At 42.4% G+C, this 18458-nt stretch overlaps 2 protein-coding genes across 6 annotated transcripts in view; both read left to right on the forward strand.

Moving 5' to 3' along the window:
* The window catches only part of LOC122207583 (chemokine-like factor), a 32344-nt gene extending 28526 nt beyond the window's left edge, over positions 1–3818 (forward strand). For 2 of the 5 annotated variants that reach the window (XM_042917604.1, XM_042917606.1), the window contains 2 exons: positions 921–1019; positions 3192–3818. In XM_042917604.1, the coding sequence (XP_042773538.1) occupies positions 921–1019; positions 3192–3521 (429 nt within the window). In that variant the 3' untranslated portion in view covers positions 3522–3818. Of the gene's footprint in view, positions 1–920; positions 1020–1732; positions 1865–3072 lie in introns of those variants that run through there. The other 3 variants (XM_042917607.1, XM_042917610.1, XM_042917608.1) reach the window with 3 other exon arrangements.
* A 123-nt stretch (positions 3819–3941) lies between these two features.
* On the forward strand, positions 3942–18458 carry CMTM2 (CKLF like MARVEL transmembrane domain containing 2). The gene is made up of 4 exons (XM_042917603.1): positions 3942–4303; positions 4441–4599; positions 17139–17240; positions 18071–18458. The coding sequence occupies exons 1-4, from the start codon at positions 4031–4033 to the stop codon at positions 18302–18304; spliced, it is 768 nt and encodes a 255-aa protein (XP_042773537.1). The 5' UTR covers positions 3942–4030; the 3' UTR covers positions 18305–18458.

Raw genomic sequence — 18458 nt, forward strand, 5'->3', positions numbered from 1 at the left:
CAGTACTGAAATCCAGAAGGAAGGACAAAGACAGCCTATAAATGCCAGGGCACACTCAATTCTGGCCATTTCTTAGGAAAAGCTCAAAAGTCAACAGCACAAGCATTCACTCAAGAATACCAGGTCTGCTCCTCAGACGAGTTCCATCCTTTTTGGAATATGTGAACCTACAGAATAAATAAGATCCAACTTCCAGAGTATTAATTCTACCTGCAGATTTGGGAGTGCAATTAAATCAGTAAAGTGCTACTCTAAAATTTAATTTTTATATTAAAAATGTATTATGGAATAGAAATGCAGAATTTACATTAGGTTAATATATGTTTTTTAAAAATCACATTTATGGAAGTCCAATTTGGGTAGGCCCCCATACCTCTAGGGTTTTTTTCATGCTCATTTGCCTGTGCCCTTTAAGAAGACAATGATGGGGAAGTTGTCAGCTTTTTTTTTTAATGGCGTTCTTTAATGAAACTAAATCCATTTCTGTTGACAAAGGACCTTAAAATCACATAAACTCATGTCTTGGAAGATACAAGAACTTTGCTGCTAATGTCCTCTTAATAGTAATCAAAGGTAAAGTCTTAAAAAGGCATCCATCCTTACGTAGGTAATTGGCCAACTTAAGTATTTTGTGAAATCACATTTTCTTGTAAAGTTGACAGTTTTCTTTTTTTTAATTTTTTTTAACGTTTATTTATTTTTGAGACAGAGAGAGACAGAGCATGAACAGGGGAAGGGCAGAGAGACAGGGAGACACAGAATCCAAAACAGGCTCCAGGCTCTGAGCTGTCAGCACAGAGCCCGACGCGGGGCTCAAACTCACAGACCGTGAGATCATGACCTGAGCCGAAGTTGGACGCTTAACCAACCGAGCCACCCAGGCGCCCCTAAAGATGACAGTTTTCAATTCTGTATTACAGGATCTTATCAACAGTTTCATTACAACTGTGTTCCTTCTAATAGTTGCCATCTTGGCGATGCAAGAAATGGAAAGAAGGCATTTATTCTATGTTGGAGGGGTAAGTTGAAGCCTTCATGACCCCAGTTAAGACCAGTATTTCAAAACTCTTTGCAAAGGAAAACTGACAGACCATAAGTATTTCATTTACACAATAACATTCACACCACCACCCCTTCTCTTTCTTGCACTTACTTCTTCAGAAGGTGTGAAGTGGCATAAACTCTAAGCTCATGAAAATCTTCATTCTAATACTCATTCTCCAAATAGGTACAAACTCCCCTTTTGAGAATCATACACACTATTTTTTGAAATATTGCAACATGGTGTTCTTGTCTATAAATAGGACTTTGACTTTTCTGGACTAGAGAATTGTATTTTAAAAGCACATGAGGGGGGCCTGGGTGGCTTAGTGGGTTAAGCGTCTGACTCTTGATCTCTACTCACGTCATGATCTCACAGTTTGTGGGATCAAGCCCCATGTCAGGCTCTGCAATGTCAGTGCAAGCCTGCTTGGGATTCTCTCTCTCCCACTCTCTCTGCCCCTCCCCTGCTTGCACTCCCTCTCACTCTCTCTCAAAAAAATAAACAAGCATTAAAAAAAAATATTTTTTTAAGCACATGAAAAGGAAAACACATGAATAGAAAAAAAAAGTGCATTGTTAAAAGTGGATGGCCCAGCCTATTCAGGAAGGAAGGAAGCTAGCTCCCAGCATGTGCCCACACATGGCCAGGCATGTTCTGACTTAATCTTTACAATTCTCATTTTTACAGATATGAGAACTGGGGTTAAATACCTTACCCTGGGACACAAGGCTGGGACAAACTGAGACTCAAATCTTCATCATATGAAGATCACAAGAAATGGCAGATTAAATGCTTTGAAGATGGAGGGTGGGAAGTGGGGAGGCGAGACTTTGGTTTAAGAAGTTAAGCACTGGGAACAGAAATTAATCCAGAAAAAAAGTTTGAGTTCTTTCAATTCATCCCATAATCAGTAGATATTTGTCAGTCCCATTGGATTGTGCCAGGGATAAGTCCCTTATCCCTGTGGGAGCCCACAGATTAGCTGAGGCAAGACATACCTAGAAAATGTTAAGTGACGCTGAAGAGAAACACCTAAAGTGGGCAGGATTTGGGGAGCACCTAGAATCTTGGGTGCTTGCTATGGGCTGCTGGTCCCCATCTGCTAACTCAGCCACCAAGCCTTCTCCTACCAGCCAGGGGCTCCCACACTCTGGTCTCTATCGATTTCTACCTGAATAGCAGGAGCCCCCAACCACATCTCACTGGTTTCCCTGCCTCCAGTCTGATTCACCTCATGGCTACTGCACATGGGCTTTCTGACTCTGGCACCTGAACTTTCCTCTTTTTTTTTTTTTTTTTTTTTTAAGTTTTATTTATTTTTGAGACAGGGAGAGACAGAGCATGAACAGGGGAGGGTCAGAGAGAGGGAGACACAGAATCTGAAACAGGGTCCAGGCTCTGAGCTGTCAGCACAGAGCCCGACGCGGGGCTCGAACTCACAGACCACGAGATCATGACCTGAGCCGAAGTCGGCCGCTTAACCGACTGAGCCACCCAGGCGCCCCTGAACTTTCCTCTTGATAAAGTCCCATATTCTACACTTGTAGCCTCAATTCTGCCACCTCCCTCACCAGCTCCAGAGGTCTCAGGTACACTACAATCCTTGGAGACCTCTGGCCAGTGTCTTAAGTTTTCTTCCTCCCAGTTGGTCCCCTTGGGAATTCCTTCCTGCCCTTTACAAACATAGCCCAGGAGTCCTTTCCACTAAGGGTCCTCCTCAGGACCCCATCCCTGTCTGGAGCCTCCCTAAGGCCAGCAATCTTCTCTGGTCCTTTCCTGGTGCCTCAGGTATCAGGTGAGGTCGTTACTGGCAGCAAAATCCCCCATTTCCAAAATCCTTTTCTCTGGGAATAGCAGAATGCGCCGCAGCAGCCAGCTGGGCAGACACCAAGAAGGTAGTGCAGGGTCAGAGGGGGACAGGAGGCCACCTGCAGCCCCCGCCTGGGATGGGATAGGGAAGACAGGTTGCTGTTAAGCTGCCAAGTAATGCAGCCTTTCCTTTCCGTATATGGTCTTGTGTCTGACAGTCCCTGTGTCTCACCGCGGCAATCGGCAATCGTGTGTATCTTCGATGGGGCTCTTGTTGCCAAATTGGTGAGGAATACGGTGAAAAGTGTCCTGGGAATCGAACTTGAATGTCTTCCAGGCCGTGGAACCCACCGCACGGGCACCAGCAAAATCACCCGCGCGGGCACGGGCACCGGCACAAGCACCTGCGGCCACGCCAGCCAAACCACCCCAGCCAGCGCAGGGGCCCGCCAAACCACCCCAGTCCGCACCGTCGCCGGGACCCGCCTCCAGGCGCCCATCCTCCCGGACATCCTCGGGCATCCTCAGTGGGCACCGTTCAAGACCAAGGTTGGACCTTCATGGGGGCACCCTCGCGGACATAAGCGTCTGTGCCTCATCCCTCCCGGTGATCCCACCACTGAGCTTGCATATGCTGTCACCCATTCTGGCCCAGAGGCGATCATAAAATCAGAGCTGCTAAATCGGGAACATCTCTGCTGCCTCGCGTCGCCTTGTGTAAAAGTCGAGTTTCATTTCCCTGCGGCCGCTGCGCCCTCGCGGCGCAGGACGAATCCGACCCAGGACGCCGTGGCCAGGGTCTTGACCCCGGCCGGGTTCCAGCCAACGCGAGCACGGCGGTACAACCCTGAGGCCACCTCCCGCGCAGGCGGAAGCCCCCCTCCCCCCTCGCAGGGGGCCCGGGCTGGGGCCGAGGCTCCCGCGTGGGGGTGGGCGGCCTGGCTAGGGCCGGGCCCTTGACGCCCACTCCGGTCTTCTAGGTGTGAGAGAGGTGCGACCGCAGGGAGACGTGGCGCGCGGGGCAGCGCCGGGCGTTGGCGTTCGCGCGTGCCGGCCGTTGAGCGGGACCTGGAAGCGGGTGGGTGGGCACCAGTCTCGCTCAGAGGCCAGGCCTGTCCGGCGCCAGCAGGAGAGAGATCGCGCAGGAGGTGAGAAGTTAAGAACTCCCACGCAAAGATGGCTGACAAAGGCAAAAAGGGCAAGAAGGCGGCGGCGGCGGCTGCACCTGCATCGGCGCCCGCAGCTGCGCCGCCGTCCCCTCCTGCAGCTGACGAACCAGGGGACAAGAAAGACCAAGAGGACAAGGAGATCAACAAAAAGCCAAAGTTGGTGCAGCCCAAGGATGAAGTGGGCACCAGGAAGGGGTGTCGCCGCTACATGTGGGAATTCAAGAAAGGCAATAGAGAGTTCTGGGTGATCGGGCACGCCGAGGTCAAGATCCTGAGCTTGGTAAGTTGGGCTGGTACACCAGGGCGGAGGCCCAACCATGAAAAGAGGGTGAAGGAGCAGGCTCCAGAGGGGCTCCAGAAGGGCTCTAGAGTAGGGGAGAGCCCTTTGCGGTAGCTCAGGTATATGTCTCCCGGCAGGGCTGCCTGATAGCTGCACTGGTACTGTTCACGGGGACCAGCGTGCACCCTCTCCTGATGCTCATCATCACCATGGAGATGTCCATCTTCTGCTTCTTCTTCATCACCTACACCCTCGCCATCAACAGATACATACCCTTCATCCTGTGGCCCATTTCTGTAAGTGAGAGGAGGTGGGGACCGCCTGAGGCTGGTGTGCATTCATGGGTGTGTCCTGAACAGTGACTGAACAGAGAAACACCCTGCACCCTCCATATTTGTGCCCCAGCCTTGGGTTCAGCACCTCCAGGGGGGCCAGGGCAGGGGAAGCTGAAGTTAGGTTACAAAAGGCTCTCAAAAACCCCAGCTTGGGGGCGGGGAGGCCTCTTACCTACCTGGTGGTCCAAGGAAGAGGTCTCTGCTTTCCTGGGGCTTTGCTCTCCTCAGGAGGGGTGGCGTAGCAACTAGCTCTATCCGCCCCCCCCCCACTTCTGTGCCAGCTAACACTTGAGTGGAGAGATCACCCCAGAAGGTACCCCATCCTCAGATTTCAAAGAAGAAAACCCATCTTCCCATAAATCAGTAAAATAAAATGAGAATTTTTAAAAAATCACTTTTAAGCAGTCTTAGATCTCTAGTGACTATCCCTGTAAAAGATGTTAAGCCCAGAAGAATGTTCAGCCCAAAGCAGGCATCCATTGGAACAGGAGCTGGGCAAGTTACCCAATCACTCATAGCCTGTTTCCTTCATCTGTAATATGAGGACAGTAATAATCTCTCATGGCATGGTGCCTGAGGAGTAAATACAAAGTGCTTGATGCTGTGCCTGAGGACTTCTGGACTTGAATCGTAGAGCACACCCACCTAACTCCCACCTCACTGCACATTCACAGCAAGCCTCCAGAGTCCTAAACTCAAGAGTTTCACTTACTTTACATATGAAATGGTCCCAGAATGGCCACCTAACTTACCCCCAGGTAACTCAGCTAGTAAGTGGTGGAAAAAGGATTCAAACCCAGCTTTGTCAGTGGAGTCTGAGTTCCTAACTACACTCCGTCCTGCTTCCTTGTCAAAAGTTATTAGGGCCTAGGGATTCATAGGTCTCAGGGAGGTAGGCGAGAACCCCCAATATAGGGAGAAAGGAGAGGAGGACCGAATACGACTCTTGGGAAAGGGGTAAGCAGAGGACAAAGTAAAGGAACAAGCAGAGGGCAAGCTCCCAGCCAAGGAACTTGCAAGATACTTTTAGTTCCAGCAAGATGAAAGCTCAATAAACCCTGAAAATCCTCCTGCTGCACTTACCTAAAACTACTACGGAAAGTGCAAACACAACTGCTATAAACGAATGGCTGAGCTGGTAAAACGGGAAACACACAAGTGCCAAAAATGAAAAACAGGAGCAGTGATCAAATAACCTGCTGAAGTGTGGGTAGCAATGGCCTACGAAGTATTACCCCAGGAACCTGGAGTATGGATTTTCATACACTCTTGAGTTAAAGGAGATGAGGCCCTGGTCCTAAGCAAAACGGGGATTTAGAACTGAGACCCCTGTGTAAAGCCAGCACCCTGCAAAGACTGAACCCTTAGGGAAAAGACAGGCGGAGAAGACTCCTTTCCCCACCAAACAGAGGAACAAGAGGCCTGTTCACCTCTGCCCGAGCTTGGAGTGGAAAAAACAAAAAAGACCACTTTGAGAAATAGAAGCCTTGAGCCTGCATCTTGTACAGATTTGGTTTGAATTTTTACCACCTTCATCCTGGAAACCTTCATGCAGCCTAGAAAATTTGTGCCTTGGAATTAGAATAAAATGATCCCAATTTAATGACGTTCTGATAATGTCCTTGGGACTCCTGACAGAAACAAATGCAAAGTCACAATCAAAGAATAAAGACTGGAGTGCTTGGGTGGCTCAGTCAGTTGGGGGTCTGACTTCGGCTCAGGTCACGATCTCGTGGTCCATGAGTTCAAGCCCCGCGTCAGGCTCTGTGCTGACAGCTCAGAGCCTGGAGCCTGCCTCAGATTCTGTTTCCCTCTCTCTGCCCCTCCCCTATTCACACTCTGTCTCTCTCTCTCTCTCTCTCTCTCTCTCTCTGAAAAATAAATAAACATAAATTTTTTAAAAAAGCATAAAGAAATTCTCACAGTACAGGTGGGGGTGGGGAGTGACTTGTCAAAAATGAATGCACAGTTCAAAACTACAAAACACCTGATTTTAAAATCCCCATATCTGGGGCACCTGGGTAGCTCAGTCGGTTAAGCGGCCGACTTCGGCTCAGGTCATGATCTCACAGTCCGTGAGTTCGAGCCCCGCGTCAGGCTCTGTGCTGACAGCTCAGAGCCTGGAGCCTGTTTCAGATTCTGTGCCTCCCTCTCTCTGACCCTCCCCTGTTCATGCTCTGTCTCTCCCTGTCTCAAAAATAAATAAAACGTTAAAAAAATAAAATAAAATAAAATAAAATAAAATAAAATAAAATCCCCATGTCTAAGAATTGACAATCAGCAAACATAAAAAAAAAAGAGGAGGATTAGAACCCTGAGAGTATGAGATTAACAGAAGAGCTGTCTGAAAATAATAAGAAATATACTTAAAATAATTAAAGACATAAACAGAGACCTAAGAACAGGAAAAGACATTATAAAGACAGAATAAAAAGATCTTTTTTTAAGTACAAAATACAATGTCTAGAATTAAACATCTAGTTTTTGAATTAAAAATGTCAATAGATGGGTTATAAAGCATATCAGACAAAGCTGGAGAATTAGCAAACTGAAAGATGTGGGGAAATGACCCAGGATATAGCACTGAGAGATAAGGACAGAAAATAGAAGAGAAGTTGAGACAGAGAAAATAGAATGAGAAAGTCCATCATAAGCCTAATAGGAATTCCAGAAGAAAAGACTCAAAAGAAGGGAAGAGAGGAGGGACACCTGGGAGGCTCAGTCAGTTAAGCGTCCAACTTCAGCTAAGGTCATGATCTCCCAGTTTGTGAGTTCGAGCCCCATGTCAGGCTCTGTGCTGACAGCTCAGAGCCTGGAGCCTGCTTCGGATTCTGTGCTTCCCTCTCTCTCTGCCCCTGACCTGCTTGTGCTCTCTCTCTCTCTCTCTTTCTCTCTCTCTCTAAAAAAAATAAACAAATAAATATTAAAATTTTTTTTAAAAAAAGAATGGAGGAGGGGAAATAAAGTGATAATGACTGAGAACTCTCCAGGTTTAATGAGCGACATCACTAAATATGGCAGTGTCAGAAATGCCAAAACTCTGTCCCTCCACTAAAGCAATGATTAGGCTGTCAAAACCCATCAGAAACAACTTTTTCAGATCTCTGGAATCCAATCTTAGAAGCTTACAACCGAGGGAATGGTTAATAAAGAAAGAAGCTGTTGGGTGTGATAAGAGAGTGTTTGTGCCATTTTAACATACCTCCCTGCCATCCTTCATACCCAAGCTTGTCTGTTACCATGAAGATAACAGCCCACATTCCTGGTCACACTCTTTGCTGGTAGCAGAAGGAACAACACAGACCTTGCTCTCAAAGAATTATGGTTGTGTGTTTTTACCTGTCTGGTGACTCTTTGAGGGCTGGGCCCTCACCTGCCTCAGAGCTTTCTCGAGGCTGAAGTGGCCTCCTGGAAAGCATTTGTCAAAAGCACTTAAAGGCCTATCTACTAACCATAACCACATCTGATTGGGCAAGGGACATCAAATGAGGTAACCAATAGACCAGAAGTTTGGGAAAGAAGAGCCTGGGGAAAGAGATGCATGGGGGAATAAGAACTCTGAAAAGCTACCACATACACCAGGGAATCCAGAAGGCTACACACATGCCAAGGACTGGACACATGCTCAGAAAAGACCCTAAGCTTTTGCCTGTTGCTGACCTTTACCCTCTGTACAAGCAGCAAGGGAAAACTGAGAGTTCTAAACAGCCTGGACAATTGTTGAAGGAATACCTCAAAACAAAGCCAATTTGAAAAGACTGGTAGAATATTTTTGTTTGTTTTCAGATATTTAAGGAAATCTCTTTCAAATCACTACATGATTTGCTAGCAAAACAGGGACTTCAGTTGCAGTACGGAAAGAATAGTCTTAAAAAAAATAGTTTAGAAAAAGTCATCAAACATACAAATGAGTACAGCTCACAACAATCAACAGCAACAAATCCTGGGAAGGAAGGAGAACGTGGTTTACAGAGTAACTATATGATAATATTCAAAATGCCCACAATTATAAGGCATGCAAAGAAACAAGAAAGTATGGCCCATTCACGGGGAAAAAAATTAATAGAGACTGCCTCTAAGAAAGCCCAGATATTAGACTTACTAGACAAAGAGTTTCAATCAGCTGTCTTAAAAATTCTTAAAGAACTAAAACCAGGAGAACAGTTTATGAACAAGTAGAAAATAACAGCAAAGAGAAATTACAAAAAGGAACCAAAAGGAAATTCTGGAACTAAAAGTAATATAACTGAAATGAAAAACTGACTAGTTTGGTTTAACAGCAGATTTGAGCAGACAGAAGAATGAATCCATGAACTTGAAGATTGATCAATTGAGATTATCCAGTCTGAGGAACAGAAAAACAAAAAGAATGAAGAAAAATGGAGAAACCTATGGGACACCCATCAAGCATACTAACATATGCTGAATCCCAAAAGAAAAGAAAGAGAAAAAGGAAGAAAGAATATTAGAAGCAATGGTCAAAAGCTTTCCAAAGTTTATAAAAGAATACAAATTTACACATCCAAAAAGGACCAAGTAGGATAAAGTCAAAGTAATCCACACTGAGACACTCATAATCAAAATGTCCAAAGATAAAGACAAAGTCTTGAAAGTCACAAAGTCACAAAGGCAAAGCAACTAATGTCATATAAGGGGCCTTTAATAAGATTAACAGTCAATTTCTCATCAGAAACCATGGAGACCTGAGGCAATGGAATGATGTACTTAAAGTCCTGCAAGAAAGAAGATAAAAACTGTCAACAAAAAATTCTATCTTTCAAATTTGCTATCTGTTATGAGTTGAATTGTGTCCCCTAAAAATATGTTGAAGTCCTAACTCACAGTACCTGTGAATGTGACCTTACTTGTAGATAAGGCCTTTGCAGATGATCTAGTTAAGATGACATATTAGAGTGGGTTCTAATCCAATATGACTAGTATCTTTACAAAAAGGAGAAATTTAGACACAGAAGACAAACATGTCCAGAGGGAAGATGATGTGAAGTGACATGGGAAGAAGATAGGATGGTGAGACAAGCCAAGGAACACCTAAAGTTACTAGAAGCTAGAAGAGAGGCCAGAACAGATCATTTCTTAGCATCTTCAGAGGGAGCATGACCCTGCCAACACCTTGATTTTGGACTTCTGGCCCCAGAACTGTGAGACAATAAATTAATGTCGTTCTAAGCCACTTAGTTGGTGGTACCGTCTTATGGCAACTCCAGGAAATGAATACAATATCCTTCAAAATTTATCCTTCAAAAATGGAGGAGAAATTAAGACATTCCTAGATAAACAAAAGTTGAGGGAGTTTGTTGCTAGTAGAACTGCCCTACAAGAAATGCTAAAAGGAGTCCTTCGGGCTCAAACAATAGGATTCTAGACAATAACTTGAAGCCATAAAAGAAATAAGGAACACTAGTAAAGGTAACTACATAGGTAAATATAAAAGCCAGTATTGGGGCACCTGGGTGGCTCAGTTAGTTGAGCGGCCAACTTTGGCTCAGGTTATGATCTTGCGGTTTGTGAGTTCGAGCCCCGTGTCGGGCTCTGTGCTGACAGCACAGAGCCTGGAGCCTGCTTCGGATTCTGTGTCTCCTCCTCTCTCTGCCCCTCCCCTGCTCATGCTCTGTCTCTCAATAATAAGTAAACATTAAAAACTTTTTTTTAAAAAAGCCAGTATTATTGGGGCACCTGGGTGGCTCAGTCGGTTGAGCGTCTGACTTCAGCTCAGGTCATGATCTCACAGTTTGGGAGTTCAAGCCTAACATCAGACTCTGTGCTGACAGCTCAGAGCCTGGAGCCTGCTTTGGATTCTGTGTCTCCTTCTCTCTCTGCCCCTCACCCCCTGCCCCCAAAATAAATAAACGTTAAAATAATTATTTTTTAAAAAGCCGGTATGATTGTATTTTCAGTTTGTAACTTCTTTTTTCTGATACAATTTAAAAGACAAATGCATAAAACAATAATTATAAATCTACGTTAATGGGCCTGTATGTATAAAGATATAATTTGTACCAAAAACAATAAGTTTTTGTGTACTACTGACACTAAGTTGGTATCAATTCAAACTAAACGATTGTAAGTTTAAGATATTAATTGTAACCCCAAGATAACCACTAAGAAATGAACTCAATAATATATAGAAAAAGAAATGAGCAGGGAATTATATTGATACGTTACGAAAAATTAAACACAAAAGAAAGCAATAATGGAGGAATTGAAGGACAACAAGATATGATATATAAAAAACAAACGGCAAAATGACAGAAATAAGTCCTTATCAGCAATTACTTTAAGTGCACATGGATTAAACTCTCCAATTAAGGCAGAGATGATCTGAATGGATTTTTTAAATGATCCTATAATATGAAGAAAAGAGACTCACTTTAGTCCAAAGATACAAATAGGTTGAAAGTGAAAATGGAAAAAGATACTCCATGTAAATAGTAACCAAAAAAGAGCTGAGGTGGCCATATCAATATCAGATTTAATGAAAGACATGAAGTGTCAAAGCCACACCTAGGCATGTCATCATGGGGGCACTGCTGATCACCAGAAACAAAGGAAAACTTAAAATCAAACCAAGAGAAAAGCCAATTTACCTCAAAAACAAAAACAAAAACAAAAACAAAATCCTCAAACTACTAGACTAACTTCATATTTTTCAACAGCAGTGACAGTGGCCAGAAAACACTAGAATAATTTCCTTAAAGGGATGAATGAGGTGGCAAGAGTAAACTAAAGACACTTTTAAACAAAGAATGAAACAATTTCTTTTTGCTGACCCTCACTGAAAGAACTACTAAAAGATGTACTTCAGGAAGAAGTAAATCAAATCAAAACCAAACCAAACCAAAACAAAACAAAAAAAGTGTGCAAGGTGAAAAAGGAACAGTAAGCAAAGAGCCTAGTGACCTTGTGGATTGACCTAAATAAACACTAAGACAGAATTGAGGTTTTAAAAAATATATGAATAGTTTTTTGTTTTTTGGTTTTTTTTGCAAGGGGAGGGAGGGAACACTATAACAAGGTAGAACTAAAGGTACAGCAACACAATAACACGTAAGACCACAGTACTGTATATGATAAGAATGAAAAGTTCTTGATTTGGGGGGAATGATTTGGCAATAATATTAACACTAATATATTAAAACTTAATACTGAATTCTACTAAAGAATAGAATTCCAGGATATATAAAATCAAACCTGTTGAGGAGAAAGAGTGAAAAGAGAATAAAGAGAGCTAACTCAATAAAATGGAAAAATAAAAAGAAATAAGTGTGGTATATGTTAAATAGAAAAAAGTAAAATTAAATGGTACAAATAGATCCAAATACTATATCAGAGAAGATGACAAATATGAATGGAATATATTCTTCATTTAAAAGACAGAGGACTCTAAGAATCGATTTTTAAAATCCAGCTACATACTAAATTACAAGGCATGTGGAGAACAGTTATGAGAGATGGAAAAAATAATAAAAGGAAAATACTAACCAAAAGAAAGCTGGCATAGCTTTAATACCAGATTAAGCCAATTGTATGTGGTTTATGTGTTTTTTTTTTTTAATGTTCATCTACCTTTGACAGAGAGAGAGGCAGAGAATGAACAGGGGAGGGGCAGAGAGAGAGGGAGACACAGAATCCGAAGCAGGCTCCAGGCTCTGAGTTGTCAGCACAGAGCCCAACGCGGGGCTTGAACCCACAGACCACGAGATCATGACCTGAGCTGAAGTCGGACACTTAACCGACTGAGCCACCCAGGCGTCCCTGTATGTGTTTTTTAAGTATATGAAGAAGATCACTACTTACAGCAATTCTAAACTTGTATGCACCTAACAATATAACCCCCAAATATAAAAAACAGAAATGAATTATAAGGAATTAAAAGAAGTTATAAGAAAGAACTGGCAAATAGCAACCATAGTGGGAGATTTTAACATGCCTCCTTCAGCAATTGATAGCTTGATCTAATGACATACACAGAACATATTGAACCCTACACCCAACAGAACAGGCTATATATTCCTTTCAAGTACATTTGCAACAATCATAAAAATTATCCTCAATAAGACCACAAAGGAAATGTAAATAAATAACAAGTAATTGATATCCATACAGACCATTCTCTAACTTCAATATAATATAATTAAAAATCAATCAGTAAAATTTAACTCAATCCCCAAGTATTTGGGGGGAAATCTAATGTGTTCCCCAAACATATGAGGATTTCATGTTTATGTAGTATTCACAGATACTATCTGTAGAATGTCCCTAAACTATTCAAATTCAAATCTATATAATTAGAAGACTGAAAATTAACAGTATCAAGAAGGTACCAAAACAAAATAAAAAAATGGAACTAAAAAGAAGGCAATGCCAAAGATAAGAGTTAAAATTAAGGAAATAGGAAACAAAGATCCATAGTGAGGACTAATAAAACCAAATATCTAGTTCTTCAAAAAGACTACTAAAGCAGATAGACCCCAAGGAAAAAAAGAGAGAACGAACAAGGAAAAATATTAGTAAAAATACCAACAGGAGATTTTTAAAGATTACAGGCAAAATATGAACTTTTATGCCAATAAATTGGAAAGTTTATTTAGATAATGATTTCCTACAAAAAATATCACATAAAAATTGATTCAAAAAGAAATAGAAAAACAGGTTATAAAAAATTCATCCATGTTTTCATCTGGCACTTGTTTCACTTTTTACACTTAAATCTTCTGATTCATTTGGAGTCATTTTGGTATATGGTGTGAACCATGGCTCCAATTTTATATCCTGATGGCTATCCAGTTGATATACCCTATCACTCAATTTATTCATTTATTAAATAGTATAATTTTTCCCCACTGATTTTAAATGGCATTTCTGTTAAATGTTAAAATCCCAAATGCAGGGTTTATTTCCAGACTTTATATTCAGTTTAATTGGTCTGTCCCTTCTGTTTTAAAGGCTTTATAAGATGTTGTACTATCTAATAGACTTTTGATATTAAAACCAGATATTATAAGGAATGTAAAGTATATACACCTAGGTTACCTAAATATGGCTATAAAAATCCTCAATAAAATACAGGCAAACTGAATCAAGCAATCTATAAGCAAGCAATACATCATGATCAAGCAGGGTATGTGTCAGGAATACAAAGATGATTTAATCTTCAAAATTCTATCGGTACAATTCGCCATCTCTTATCTAAAGGAGAAAACCATTTCATCATCTCATGAACTTCAGAAAAACTATTTAGTTCATCTCATGAACTTCAGGAATACTAATTTTAAGAAAACTCTTAGCAAACTAGGGGCACCTGGGTGGCTCAGTCAAATAAGCGTCCAACTCTTGATTTTGGCTCAGGTCATGATCTCACCATCATGAGATCGAGCCCCACCTCAGGCTCTGCACTGGGCATGGAGCCTGCTTAAGACTTTCTCTCTCCCTCTGCCTCTCTCTCTATCTCTCTAAAAAAAAAATAAAGAGGGGCACCTGGGTGGCTCAGTCGGTTGAGTGTCCAACTTCGGCTCAGGTCATGATCTTATGGTTCATGGGTTCAAGCCCCGAGTCAGGCTTTGTGCAGATAGCTCAGAGCCTGGAGCCTACTTAGGATTCTGTGTCTCTCTCTGCCCCTGCCCCATTCATGCTTGCTCGCTCTCTCTCTCTCTCTCTCTCTCCCTCTTAAAAAGAAACACTAAAATTTTTTTTAATAAAGAAGAAAAGAAAACTCTCAGCAAACTAGTTTAAAAGAGAACTTATCTTAATAATAGGTATCTACCCAAACCTATGATAAACATTGCATTTCATGGTAAAACTTTAGAAGCACTGGAGATGCCTACTATCCCCATGCCTGTACATTGTGCTGGAGATCTTAGTACAATGTAACAAGAAAATCAAAAAGTGTATGAATTGGGAAGGGTTTGAAAAAATAGCATTATTCACAGATAATAAGATTCTTTACATAGAGAATCTACATCTATGAGAATCTACAGTGAAATTACCATGAAAGTTAACCAGAGACAAAACAATACTGTTCCTGAATACCAGCAATGAACACTGAGAAAATGTGACTTTTCAAAGAAACCATTTAAAACAGCAACAGAAACTACAAGGTGTCTTAGAATAAACCCATTCAAAGATGTGTAAGACTTTACGTAGAGATTATATTTTATTAACAGACATAAAAGTCTGCATAAGTGGAAATATACACCATATTCACAGGTCTGAAGAGTTACTATCATAAAGATGACAATTTAAGGGGCACCTGGGTGGCTCAATTGGTTATGCATCTGACTCTTGATCTCACCTCAAGTCATGATCTCACGGTTCATGAGATCAAGCCCCATGTCAGTCTCTGTGCTGACAATGCAGAGCCAGCTTGGGATTCTCTCTCTTTCCCTCTATCTCTGCCCCTCCCCAGCTCATGCACTCACACGTGCGCTCTCTCCCTCTCTCTCAAATAAATAAACTTAAAAAAAAGATGGCAATTTAATTCCATAGTAATCAATAAATCAAATGGAACTTCAACCTGACAGAGGTTCTTCCTGGAATTTCCAGGAACGTTTACAAGGTGATTCTAAAAGTCTTACAAGGATAGACTCACCCAACAAGATATCAGAATTACTATAAAGCTTTGGTACTAGCTCAGGGATCAACAAAAAGACTAATGGAATTGTTATGGACTGAATGTGTACCCCCAAAGTACATATGCTGAAATCCTAACCCCCAGAGTGACTATGCTTACAGATGAGGCCTTTAGAGTTTGCTAGCATTTTACTGAGGCTTTCTACATTTCTGTTCATCAGGAATGATGGTCTGAAATTTTCTTTTCTAGTAGTGTCCTTTGCTAGTCTTGGTATCGGGAAAATGCTGGTTTTCATAAAATGAGTTTGGGAGTGGCTCCCTCCTTTTCAATTTTTTTGGAAGAGTTTGAGGATTGGTGTTAATTCTCCTCGAGATGTTTGGTAGAAATCACCAGTAAAGCCATCTGGTTCTGAGCTTTTCTTCAGTGGGAGATTTTCTATTACTGATTCACACCAGGAGGAAATACGCACAGGAGACACAGACCAGAGTGTTCGTTGCAGCAGAGTTTGTAATAATAATTTCCTAAAAGGTAGAAACAACCTAATGTTTCTAGTTTGGTTTATTCACAGACTTCATCAGTTAAAATTAATGAATTCAATCTGTGTTCTCAAAATTGATCAATCTCACAAACTTTAAGTTTAAAAAGCCAATGATAGAAGACACCTTTTATTTAAATTTAAATTTGTGAAACGCACAAAATAGTATATACTATTTATGAACATATAATATGGAAGAAAATACTAATACACTCTTGGGAAAAGGACCCATCAGTTCCACTGTGTGTAGTTGCCTCTGAGTGAGAGGCATAAAAGGGCCGGAATGATGACACTGTGTCTTACTCCACAAAGTTTTACTTCTGGCTTTGTTGTCTTTTTTAAGAGATCTAAGCAAATCTTGCAAGATCTTAACATCTGTTTAATCTCAATAGTTCGTGGCTGCCAGAGGTGGGAGTGGGGATGAGTGTTCTAGTATTTTCTGTATGTTTGAAATGTATTAAAATTCAAAAAACTGAAAAGGAAAAGAAAATGCCCAAGACAAGTAGCCAGGGAAGGTCAACCTGCAGAAAATAGCATCATGGAAACCAAGGGGAAGGGTGGGCCTTACGCAGTGCTGCAGAGCTGGCTGCTGCCCACAGGATCGAGAGGGTGCACCAGCTCTGGGTTAGCATCACCCCATGAGTGACGCGAGAGGAAGCCGGCTCTCTGTGGCCACGCTTTGCCCAACTCTAAGTCTGGCTATGCCAGGGAGTGACAGCAGGTGGTACTTGCAGGGAAAGTAGCCCTTCTGCGCGGTCTGGGAACATCTGGACCTTATCAGTAAGGTAAGGGAAACAAGTGTACAGGGCAAGGGTAAGGCTGAGGCCACAAGGGATGGGAAGGAAGGCTGCTGATACAAAGAGGGGAGTGTCTAGGAAGTAGCAGGAGGGGCAAGGCAGGGGTTGAAAAGGCAGCCACTGCGCTCCCAACTTAGGGTGGCCGGAATCCAACAGAGCCTCCTGCCAGCAACACAGCCCACCCTCGATCCAGAAAGGAGAGCTGGTCCTGAGAGCATAAAGATGATGGGGGGTTGTACTCACCGTTAAGTTGTATAGTTGTGCAGTTACTTAAATGAGTACTCAAGGAAAAAAAAAATCAAAACATAACTAGCTACTGTGTGAATTCAGGTGAGAGGCAGCAGCAGGGGAGCCTATGAAGGCAGTTAAACACCCTGGGCTTTGCATCTCAACTCAAAGAGCTCAGCCCTGCGGACCACAGCACGTCCATGCAGCCCATGTGTATTTATCTCCACCTATACTTTTAAAAGCAGTCAGAAGTTTGGAAACCATCCCCTTTGGAGGAAGCTATGCTAGGCTGGGTGTTGATGGGGGTCTTGGCTCTGTTTGAGGCTGACTTGCCTATCTCTCATGCTTCTAGGACCTTCTCAACGACCTGTTTGCCATTATTTTCCTTGTGGGGGCCGTGGTCATAGCTGTGAAAAGTCGACAAACCATGCCACTGCACTACTTTATTGCTGTGGTGAGTCTTTCATGTTGGGCAGTTTATGTGCTCAGAAATCACCTCTTTTAGGGGCGCCTGGGTAGCTCAGTCAGTGAAGCATCCGACTCCTGATTTTGGCTCAGGTCATGATCTTACAGTTTGTGAGTTCAAGCCCTGGGTCGGCTCTCTGCTGTCAGTGCGGAGGCCATTTGGGATCCTGTCTCCCTCTCTCTCTGCCCCTTCCCCACTCTCACTGTCTCTCTCAAAAATAAACATTAAAAGAAAGAAAGAAAGAAAGAAAGAAAGAAAGAAAGAAAGAAAGAAAGAAAGAAAGAAAGAAAAGAGAAAGAAAGAAAGAAAGAAAGAAAGAAAGAAAGAAAGAAAGAAAGAAAAAGAAAGAAAAGAAATCACCTCTTTTGGAGAATGGGTGTTTTCCACTGATTTAAGGAAAGGGCTTCTTTTCACAAAATCTTGGGACCCATGCAAAGTTTAAAACTAAAGGTGGTAAATGCTTCCAATGAAAAAACCACTTAAATAAAGATGATGTCCAGGGAGCCAGACAATCTAATGGCTTTCTCCTCCTAGCTGCCCCAATCCCTGAGGCAAAGGGTCACACCCAGGCCGCTAACCATGGGTTTTAAGAGACAGGCACAGGTGGAGAGGGTTGGGGCAGGGAGGAGAGGGAGGCTGAAGCTGGAGGAGGGGCAAACTCAGAATGTCTCTGGTTGAGAAGTCTAGGAAGAGGAAAGGACGTGTTAATCAGCACCCGCAGACGAATTAGAAACAAGGAGGGAATATGCCAGCTTTGGAATGAAATGCAAAGCATCTGTATGAAAAGCAAAAGTAATGGGCATCCTTTTTTCCCCCAGATCCTTATTGGTATGGCTGGAATGTTTGCTTTAATGGATATGTGTCTTCAAAGAAAACATTTCAAAGGCAAGAGGCTCAAAACCAATGTGCTGCTTCCTCCAAAAAATGAACGAAAGGTTGAAAAGCCAAAGGAAGCAGAAAAGGCACCAGAAAATGCACCAGAAAAGGCACCAGAAAAGGCACCAGAAAAAGCACAAAAGCCAAAGGAAAAAGTAAAGAGAGGCAAGAAATGACGTAAAGGAGGCCCCTGTTATCAAAAGTGGCAGTGCGTTTTACGACAAATATTTCCAGTTTATTGTCTTCTCTCTAGAATGGTTTTCTTTTCCATCCTAATAACCAACTTTGCTTGAAAAAGAAATTCCTCTTTAAATGGATTTTAAAGCTTAA

Source organism: Panthera leo, chromosome E2, assembly GCF_018350215.1.
Source record: "Panthera leo isolate Ple1 chromosome E2, P.leo_Ple1_pat1.1, whole genome shotgun sequence".
Taxonomy (NCBI): domain Eukaryota; kingdom Metazoa; phylum Chordata; class Mammalia; order Carnivora; family Felidae; genus Panthera; species Panthera leo.

Coding starts and splice junctions, on each gene's coding strand:
- CMTM2 (XM_042917603.1), top strand. CDS start 4,031: ATGGCTGACAAAGGCAAAAAGGGCAAGAAGGCGGCGGCGGCGGCTGCA. Junction 4,304..4,440: donor AGGTCAAGATCCTGAGCTTG/GTAAGTTGGGCT, acceptor GTCTCCCGGCAG/GGCTGCCTGATAGCTGCACT. Junction 17,241..18,070: donor TGCACTACTTTATTGCTGTG/GTGAGTCTTTCA, acceptor TTTTTCCCCCAG/ATCCTTATTGGTATGGCTGG.